This window comes from Echinops telfairi, unplaced genomic scaffold (assembly GCF_000313985.2).
Source record: "Echinops telfairi isolate 266 unplaced genomic scaffold, ASM31398v2 ScPeMD7_53;HRSCAF=182, whole genome shotgun sequence".
Taxonomy (NCBI): domain Eukaryota; kingdom Metazoa; phylum Chordata; class Mammalia; order Afrosoricida; family Tenrecidae; genus Echinops; species Echinops telfairi.
Window position 1 is genome coordinate 6,118,357 of NW_022103951.1, and position 10,923 is coordinate 6,129,279.

Below are 10,923 nucleotides of genomic sequence, written 5' to 3' on the forward strand. Positions count from 1 at the left end.
GACATGGTGGCAGGGATGGAGGTTATGCATGGGCACAGCAACATGGACTTCCACTCACCAAGGCTGACTTGGCCACTGCCACTGCTGAGTGCCCCATTTGCCAGCAGCAGAAACTAACATTAAGTCCAAGATATGGGACCATTTCTCGGGGAGATCAACCAGCAACTTGGTGGCAGGTTGATTACATAGGACCACTTCCATCATGGAGGGGACAGTGTTTTGTTCTTACTGGAATAGACACTTACTCTGGATATGGATTTGCCTCTCCTGCACCTGATGCTTCCACTAAAAGTAATATTCGTGGACTTACAGAATGCCTCATCCACCGGCATGGCCTCCCATATAGCATTGGGTGGGTGAAGGGAGACATCGGATAGTGTAAGACATGACAAAATAATAATAATTTATAAATTATCAAGGGTTCATGAGGGAGGGGGTGGAGAGGGAGGGGAAAAATGAGGTGCTGATACTAAGGGCTCAAGTAAAAAGAAAATGTTTTGAAAAAAAAAGAGAAAATGTTTTGAGAACGATGGCAAGAAATGTACAAATGTGCCTGACACACAATGGATGCATGCGTGGATTGTGATAAGTTGTATGAGCCCCTAATAAGATGATTTTTAAAACAGAGAAAAATATGTTTGGTCTTAATTTTCTTACTTTATTTTCTGATATAGTCTGTTTTCTTTGGTCTAAGTATTTCATGCTTTTACTCCAATAGCTTATAAAGCCTATCAGGTGTTTCTAGATATCATATTGTTTATATTTGTAAATTTAAATGATGCAATAAAACATCTATTTTAGGATTTATCAATTTCTAGTACAATTTGTTTCTATAAAGTTAGGAAAATTAGTACATAGACTTCCTGCTAACTTTTTACTCTTCCTCCCGCTAATTTGTTGTTGTTGTTAGGGGCTGTCCTAACAGTTGGTTCTGATTCATAGCGGCCTTACATACAGCAAAATGAAACACTGCCCAGTTCTGCGCCATCCTCACACCAATTGTTATACTTGTCCCATTGTTGCAGCCACTGTGTCAATCCACCTCATTTAGGGTACTCTTTTTCACTGATGGTCTACTTTACCAAGCATGATGACCTCCAGGGACATCCTCCCGATATACATGTCCAAAGCACCTGAGATGAAGGCTCACCATCCTTGCTTCTCAGGATCATTCCGGCTGCGTGTACTTCTTCCAAGACAGATTTATTTTTTCTGGCAGGCTATGATATACTCCGTATTCTTTACCAACACCATAGTCAAAGGTATTGATACTTCTTTCATCTTCCTTAAGAATTGTCCAGCTTTTGCTTACATATGAAGTGATGGAAAATATCATGGTTTCGGTCAGGTACACCTTAAGCCCTCAAAATGACATCTCTGCTCTTTTAACACTTTAAAGAGAGCTTTTCTTTTGCAGTAGATTTGTCCAATGCAATATGCTATTTGATTGTTTGACTGCTGTTCCCATGAGTGCTGATTGTGGATCCAAGTAGAATGGAATCTTTGTATTTTTTTTTTAGTAGTTCTAGTCATGGCCTGGGTAAGAATTTAAATTTGCTTAGTCTTAAAGGTTCCATTTAGATAGATGCATATCTGTGGTGGAACAGTTTTGTTTCAATTTTATTCAGATGAAACTGTGTTTTCCCAGTTATACGAGTTAACGCCAGTTGTTTCTCTGATCAAACTCTTTGTTAGAGCTTACCACCCAACCTTACAAAACTTGTCTCCTCCATTCCTGAATTATTTTCAGTCATCTCTTGATTGTCTTCTCATGTTCTTCCTTCACTTGAGGCAGACGTCACTATATTTCAGCTGAGCTGATATCCAGAGTTTACGTTTCAGCTTGTAATTATTTCCTAGATTCAGTAGAAATGAATTGCTTTTACTCCCACTCTTTTATATGTACTTAAAATTTTATAATAGATATGTAAATATCTGTATTATATAATTTTGTCTTAGAAAAGAAAATGGTATATAAATGTAACGTACTCTACTTCTTTTGACTAGGAATCTTCTACACAGATAAGCTGCTGCCCTGTGTGATTTGAGTACTTTCTATAAAACCATTAACAACATATATACTCACGGCCATCCAGTCGATGCTGACTCATAGTGGTCCTCCTGTGGGTTTCAGACCTGTAACTGTTCATGGGAATAGAACACCCAGTCTTTCTTCCCTAGTTGCTGGTGGTTTTTAACTCCCAACCATGTGGATCACAGCCCAGTGTGTACCCACTATTCCAGGGTTCCTCATTAATAATATATACATAAATACATTTACAAAACAATTAAGTCTGTTACCTGCACAAAATATCCTTAGCTGCTGAACCGGTGATATAAGTTGCAAATGAGTGGTGAACAGATCAACAAATGCTCCAGGATAAATAATGAAGAGAAAAATTCCAAAGCCATTAAATCGAACTTGCTCCCTAAGAAATCACATAAGAAAAACGAATGAACTTACTAATGATATCACATTTGTGAAATAAATCATATTTGTAATTTTAAGACTTTTTACTGTAATTCAATTTTATATAAACAAGTCTGTCTTGATAGCCCCCTCTCTGGATAGCCTTTACATAATTATAATGTTCTTTAAGTGTACAGATTTATTTATCTGTGAAGTTGAATTCGGTATAACCAGGCATTTTGAGTAGACCTACAACTTCAAATTTTTAATAAATCAATATGCTGAGCAAATCAACTTGAATTACTCATATAGAAAGGTGGTAAATATTTGTGAGAAACTAAATGAAAAATATGTTGATGGCTTATTTTCAGAGGACACTTTACAATATATAATTTAAGAAAACTACCTACATGATTAGGTTTGCCTTACCTGTTATAAATAATGGTGGGGATTTATCCAAGTATATGTGCTTATTGCACTAACATCAAAGTAAGTGCGACCCCTAATAAAATGATTATTTTAAAAAACATTAAAGTAAGTGCATTTCAAAAATGCATAATGCTTATATTGTCCTTCAAAGAATCATTAAAATAGTTCTTCATTAATAATTTTCTATCAGTTCATTCTCCAAATGATGTTACTTTTAGTAGTGTCATAAGGCTAGATAGCTGCTCAAAAAAGCATCACCCAAATTTATTATGCTCTGTACATAATACAATTGTAAAATTAACTTTTGGGGAGGCCTGGTGGGATTGTATAAAAAAGTACCTACATTATTTCAGAAACACATTGTGATTGGTGATAATGCACCCATAGATAAAACCCTAAAGGCTGCAAAACTGAACATGTGGAAGTACGGGTGAAAGGGATCTTATACCACTACCGCGCCCACCTCTGTGGCACCTCTTGTGTGCCATCAAGATGAGGAATTCTTTATTGCCACTCAATATTCTCATTCATAAGCAAACGAGAAGTAAAAAGATGCGATAATATATTCTCCTCTAAAACAGCTATTCTTAATCTTTTCTGTGGTCCCCAGTCCAAAGGATAGAACACATTCCCATCAGTGCATTTGTCCATCATGGCAGTAATTATCACTAGAGACCGAGGGGCTGAACTCATCCCTATGACTAGTATAGGCATTCAGGAGGGTTTCAAATGCGTACACATCATTACAATGATAAATATGGGGTAGTTGAGACCCAGAACAGAGCAGGTTACTTGAAGCAAGTCCCAGTGCTCGTCGTCTTATGCTCCACTATTTTGGCCATGGTATTTGTTAACACTCCAGTGCTTTCCCCTATCTTGCTATAGCCAGGAGAGGAAGTGAGCAGAAGCAGATAAGCCAAAAAAGTCTCCAGAAAGACAGAAAATACAGGTGCTATAGCAAAGGGTGGTAAAGAAAGGAAATGGTGCTCAGTATCAGATAGACTAGCATCTGGGGTCTTAAAGGATTGTTTCCAATCAAGCAGTCATCTAAGTGAGATGTCAATTAAATCTACATGGAAGAAGCACACCAACGTCTGTGACCCAAGGGTTGTAAATGATATGATCCAAATTGAAGTGAAGAATCGTAGCAGAGCTTACATTGGGAGGTTCTGGTGTGCAGAAGGCTAGGGGTGACAGCGGAAGCTCAAAATACATTGGCAGGATCCACACAGCGAATAAGCCTCCGGTTAATTCCCTCTAACCGTAATTGGGGGAAGGGAATAACTTGGTGATGAGACAGAGAGTACTGAAGAGAAAACTATAGATTAAAATGATAAATCTGACTCAAATGGTTAAAGCCTTGTCACTTAATACACTTTGTGCTTGATGTGGTTTTTAATATTTTTGGGTTTTTTTCTCCCCCTATATTGTATTTTGTCATTGTGGGTAGCCTTCTTGAATCTTTGTTACATGGTTTTCGGCATATGAAACCCAGGATCGTTGAACCCACAGAGAAACAACTAGAATAAGGGTTCCTGGGACAGTGGGGGAGGCGGGGAAGCGGGTAAAGGGGAGCTGCTATCAAGGGACTTAAGAAGGAGGAAACGGTTTTGAAACTGATTTGGGTAGCAATTGTACAATTCTGCTTGAAGTGATTTAACTATGGAATAGTATAATGTCTGGATTAGCTCCTAATAAAATGGTTTGAAAGAAAACGAAAAAAAAGAAAAGTCTTCAGAAGGCAAGTGGGTGGGCTTTGAGGGCAGTGGGTATTATTCTGGCTTGATGATAAACAAACAAATCAGGTATCAGGATTGGATAAAAAAAAAATATATCAGGATGTGCCATGTGGTTATGACCAGGCTACAGATGGCCAAGTATAGAAAGATCCAGGTCACAGATATATCCATGGTTACTGAGTATATTCATCACTATATTAATCTTCTCTATAAAAGATAAGTTATTTCAAAGTACGAATGGTGGGTATGCACTGGGCACTAGTCACAGAACAAAAAAGACCGAGATATCAAACGTACCAGATTTCAGTCAGAAACCTTCCTAAAGGAGACATTTTTTTGCATAGAGAAACAAAGGTAAGTATCAATACCTAATAGCTGCTATCCCATGTCCAATTTCATGTACAACACCACTAATGAGGACTGCAGCGAAGAAATAGGTCAGCTGGTTGACAGGTAAATTTATACCAGGAACCTGTTTAGAAACACAATAAGATATACACATTTGAGCGCTAAGGATCACAATGTTCACCCCGGGTGGAAACCTCCAAGGTGAATGCTCTCCATTTCTAACGCTATAAAAAGCAAACACGGGCGTCAGGGTGGTTTTTTTTTGTTTGTTTAAACAAGGCAGGATCTCGGTAACAAGCACAACTTTAATGTAATGAGAATGGAAACTCCAGGTTAAAGTTGAATCTGGCTTTCCGATAATACTTATGGTTATAAACCCATTAGAATTGGTTTCTTTGACATGCTAATGAGAGAGTAGTAGTGTCCTGTATGTCTTCAATATTTTGAGATATAAAACAGCAGATTAAGCAAACAGTAAACAAGTAAAGATGGTAAAGATATATGCAATGTCACATGAGCTCTCCAAGGAATCAAGAAACACAGGTTGAAATGAGACAAGGACCTTTCCCCAAAGCCAACAGGGGGTGAATGCCTTCCCCTGGGGCTAGTGCCGTCAATTTGGGCGTTTAGCCTACTAAACAGCGAGAAAATAAACTTCCGTTTGATAATTACTTGTGGTATTTCTGTTACAGCAGCACTAGATAACTGAAACAGAGCTTATCCTACCATTATAGAACATACCCTTCACTACTGTCAAACATGTATTTATTGCCATCCACCCTTTCCTCTTATATAATGATAAAAAAATTACAACACCTAATCTCATTTAACTGCATTCTGAATTTTTATACTGTTCTGTGTTTTCATATCTATGTGTCTATACGAGGGGGTACCCTCCCGGAAAAAAAAATTTGTTTTCAAAGCTATGTGTTTTTTTTTTTTTTACAAAACCACCTTTTCATCTTCAAAGTACTCTCCATTACACTTAATATAATTGTCAAATCTGAGATTCCATTATTGGAAACAGTTTTCAGACTTATCTGATTGGATGGCTGACAGCACCTCCCTCGTTTTTTTTCCTCCTTCTCCATTTTATTTATTTTTTTAAATCAATTTATTGAGACTCATACAATTCATCACAATACATAGATCAATTGTGTAAAGCACATCTATACATTTGTTGCCCTCATTATTCCCAAAATTCGCTTTCCTCTTGGGTTCCCGGAATCTGCTCATTTTCCTTTTTTCCCCTCCCCCTCCCTTCCTCCTCCCCTCTCCCCCATGCACCCTTGATAATTTATAAATTATTATTGTATCTTATATTACACTGCCCGGCGTCTCCCTTCACCCACCCCTCTGCTGCCCGTCCCCCAGAGAGGAGGTTATATGTAGCTCCCTGTGATCAATTCCCCCTTTCTACACCCCCCTTCCCTCCTGGTTTCTTCCCTCATTTTTTTAATCACCTCTTTTACATCATTAAACTGCTGTCCTTTCATGTCCCTTTGCATTCACAGAAACAAAAAGAAGTCGCATGGAGCAAGGTGTATGGGGCAAGAGAGGCATGCTGTTTTTTGCCAAAAACTGGCACACTGAGATGGCTGCGTGAGCAGGTACACTGTTGTGGTGGCAAAAACAGTCCTCAGTCTGCCACAAATCAGGCCCTTTTTGTCGCACACTGTTATGCTATATTTTCAGAACATCTAATAGAAAGCTTGATTAACTCCAAATGCACTATGAATGGACACTTTTGTCCACTGGGGAAGTTGAGGGACATCCTGAATGAGGTTTGTCATCAATCGACATTTTACCTTTTTTGAAATGAGAAATCCACTCATACACTTGAGTTTTTCCTATAGCTCTGTCTTTGTAAGCTGTGTTCAACATCACAACAGTTTCTGTGGCATTTTTCCGAGCAGGAAACAGAATTTCACATCTGCACACTGTTCTCTTAAATTGGCCATCACAAAAACAAGTTTCTAGCGAAACTGCTTTTACAAAAAGAATTCACTGTGACCAGAGAGAACCTTCCCAGATTCTCAAATTCCCAGATTCTCAGAGTGAGTTGCTAGAAGCTCAACTAGCAGGAAAAATGCATACTCTGAAAGCTCTGCCCATTGGCACTTTTTCTGCTCCCCCCCATTTTTTGGGGGGGGTACCCCTTAGTATACTGTTGGTCGGACTGTCAAATGGTGTAACCACTGTGAAAACAGTATTGTGCTTCCTTAAAGGGTTGCAAATAGAAATGCCATGTGACCCAGCAATCCCGTTACACGGTACACATCCTACACACATGAGAGCTGCAACATGAATAGATAGGTGCACACCCATGTTCTCTGCAGCACTATTCACAATAGCAAAAAGATGGGAAACCACCTAAATCTCCAGCAATGGAAGAATGGATCTACAACACATACACCCAATGGAATACTACATAATTTTAAAGCATAATCTTGAATCTGTGAAGCATACGGATAAACCTGGAGGGCATTATATTGAGTGAAATAAGTCAATCACAAGAGAGGAAGTATTTTATGGCACTATTATTGTAAAAAGTCAAGAAAAGGTTTTCACACTAAATGAAGCATTCTATGATAGTTACCAGGGTGTAACAGGCAGGGAGGGTAAATTACTGGCTAGGTGGTAGATGTGTGATAACATGGATTAAAGGGTAAGCAGTGTACAATGAGGGAAGTCAGCCTAAAATGATGGAGGTAGCAGAAGACAGTGAGAGGGAGTATAAGACTTAAAGGCAATAGAGGTAAATGCTGTTACGTATAAAATCCTGCACACATACGGTCACCTATCAAATAACCATTTTATAATGATACTGAATCAATTAACCAAAAATAATGTGAAGCCAAGATTTAATTTATTTGACAAATAATATACTGGCAAGTCCTCAGGTTATGAACGAGATTTTTTTCTGTTGTCTTAAGTAGATTTTTGTTGGCAAGGTGGAACAGGGGCCGAGTGTTCTTATTTATCCTTACTTTAGTAAAAGAAAAATCTTGGAGCCTTTTCATGATTTAAAAACTACCCATGCATCAAATGAAGGGGATTATGATGAACAATTTGCTTCAGACAAGAGTTGACTCAATCATTTCAAAGTGAGAGCACATTTATTATATAACATTAAGGAGTAGGAAATATAGGAATTATTTCTTGGTCAAATATTTAAAACCTGGAGACTTAAAGTATTGAATTTCATTTCTATGTAAATATGAAATATCCCAATTAAAAATATAACTAACATTTATCTTCTCTAAAATTCTTTATTAGAAACTGGAGGATTCCTAATACATTTTGGGGGGGAAATTCAGGCAAATGGCAGATATCAAAGTTTGTCTTTTTTTAGGCACAATGGTTACTATGTAGAAAAAAAATAAATTGTGCTGCAGAAAATTCTCAAAAAAAAAATCCTGCACAAACTAACAGTGAACTGCCAATAGATGCAAGGCCAGATAGGTGGGCAGAATGGGTGTGGGAGGGAGAGGGGGAGTACACCCACAGATATACTGTCAAATATGTATATTTGACAAGATATTCGTACATGGGTATTTACTGTTGTTGCAAATATATCCATGAATGGGGTAGAGCATACTAGGGCCAAAATTATGAAAACTTCTTAACCTTAATCAAACGTCTTAAGGGAGTCACTGGAGGTCTCAGGAACATTGTCTCGGGGTACACCAAGGTCAAGTGGCATAACATAGGCCATAAAGGCAATGTTCTACATCCGACTAGGATCTTAAAAGCTCACGAGTGGCCATCTAAGGTGCAACTATTGGTTCCTCTCTGTCCAGAGGAAAGAAGAGTGAAGAAAATCAAAGACACATGAAAACAAACAGTCCATTGGACTAATGGACCACGCATACATCAGTCTCTACAACCTTGAAACCAGAAGAATTAGATGGTGTCTGCTACTACTACCATAACCAACTGTTCTGAAAGGAATCACATTAAAAGGTCCTGGATTGAGTGGAAGAAGTATGTGGAACAAACCTCAAAATCCTAGAGACCAGGCTTACCGGTCTGGTCAGATAGAGCCTGGTGGAACCCCCAAGACTATGGCCCTCAGTTAACCTTCACAGATCTGGAAATGAACTCACCCCTATGGCTAAATGTTCAACCACAAATAGACAAGGCCCACAAGAAGAACACCCCCAGGGAGGTATGCACAACTCAGAATAATAATCCATTTGAGATCAAAGGAGCAGCATTTATCCAACGAGAAAGTTCAGAAAAGTTAGGCAAAAAGAATAGAAACGGGAAACAGTAAGTGATGCTCACTGAATTCACAGTAAAAAGTTTATCATAATATAAAATAAAAAGTTCATGTATGTAATATTGCACACCCAAGGGAAGTTTGCTGTGGATAAGATGTGCCATTTTTTGTGTGTGTGTGGAGGAGAGGGAGATAGCCAAGAATCTTTCTGTAAGTAATCACACTTAAGTTAAGCCATCTATTAGAGTTTAAACAAGGCTAAGTGGGGTATACAAGGCATCATTAATCCAGTTAACACACTGAGCATCTATTTCTCAAAGTCCAGGAATTGGAACCCAAAAGGTATCCTTCCGGAGGAAATTCCTTCCTTCTTTTACGAGTCATGATTATTTTAAATTAATTATAAAACATATTTCATGCTGGAAAATACAAAAGAATGACCTGTTCTCTATCATTCTGTTTGCAAAGCATACACAAAAAAAACCTATCAATGTTTTCATGTCTGTCCTTCTAGTCTCTTCGTACACACATATCTTTACATACTATACTTTTACTGTAAATAAGGTTTTGACTCCTGTCCCTTTCACTTAACAGGCTCATGAACTTTTCCCATGAATCTTTTCTGGCTCAATGTGAGTTTTTAATAGCTGCCCTGTACTCCGCTATTTTATTTTTTAAAAGTTTCTGCTTTCATGTGATCAACATATTTATACATATCTACCCAAATATTGGGGGCCTAAATTCTTGAATCAGCATATAGTAGACAGTTAAAAGCTCTGGTTCTGGAGCTCGAGTTCCTATTTCCATCACAAACCAAGCAACCACAGGGCGGAACAGATTATTGTTCTAACACTTTAGTTTCCTCAGCACCGAGGGAGGGGAATGAGAATGTATCTACATGAAAGGCTAATAAGGCTATTTTTTGAGCATTATATTTGTTGCTTAAACATCTCTCACAGAGAGCAGTTAGTTAACATTATTATTACAAAAAATTTACAGGACGTGGAGATGCATATTTAAAAAACCAACAACGAAACTCAATGAAATTGAGTTGATGCTGACTCACAGTGACCCTATAGGGCAGGGCACAACTGCCCCTGTGGGTTTCTGAGACGGTAAATATTTGTGGGAGTAGAAAACCTAGTCTTTCTCCCAAGGAGCAGCTAGTGGTTTTGAACTGCTGACCTTGTGGTTTACATACAAGGCATACCTCACTACTCCACCAAAGTTCCTTGGAGATGTATAAAGGGGCTCCAAAAAGTTCTAAGAAAACGTAATTAAAAAATAATGAAAATTTTCCATGATCTCTTTGAAACCCCCATTATTACCCAACAGTTCTCCAATGAACAGACCCTTTCTTAATCATGAGCAATCACATTTACTCAAATCTGAAATGTGAGAGGCACTATAGCATTTTAGAATTTACATTTCTTTGATCATTAGTAAAGCTGAACCTTCCCCTTATTTTTTAAGAGTGTCAAGCAGATTGTATTTTTGCAGCAAGAACGCAACAATGATGATGTGAGGGTAATCTGTCGGCTATGTACGCCAGTGTCGTGATTTGTCTGAAGTTCACCAAGACACTGAATTTCCAGAGGGGCGGGCTTTAAACCGATGGTTTATCCACGTGGTGTGGTTGTGAAGCTGGCGGGCGAGTCTTGTCAGTGGTGCTGCTAAACAGCTGGGCGGGAGGGCAAGGATAGCTCGTGGATTTTTTTTTTTTGCATTTTATTTTTTTTCTCCAGCTAGTACACTAAATGAAATACACAATT

At 38.3% G+C, this 10,923-nt stretch overlaps 1 protein-coding gene across 2 annotated transcripts in view; it reads right to left on the bottom strand.

Moving 5' to 3' along the window:
- Positions 1 to 10,923, bottom strand: part of MBTPS2 (membrane bound transcription factor peptidase, site 2) — a 66,958-nt gene that overhangs the window by 36,811 nt on the left and 19,224 nt on the right. For both annotated transcript variants that reach the window (XM_004709916.4, XM_045290764.1), the window contains exons 4-5: positions 4,947 to 5,050; positions 2,302 to 2,429 (exon numbers count right to left, since the gene is read on the bottom strand). In XM_004709916.4, coding sequence (XP_004709973.1) covers positions 2,302 to 2,429; positions 4,947 to 5,050 — 232 coding nt within the window. The remainder of the gene's footprint in view (positions 1 to 2,301; positions 2,430 to 4,946; positions 5,051 to 10,923) is intronic.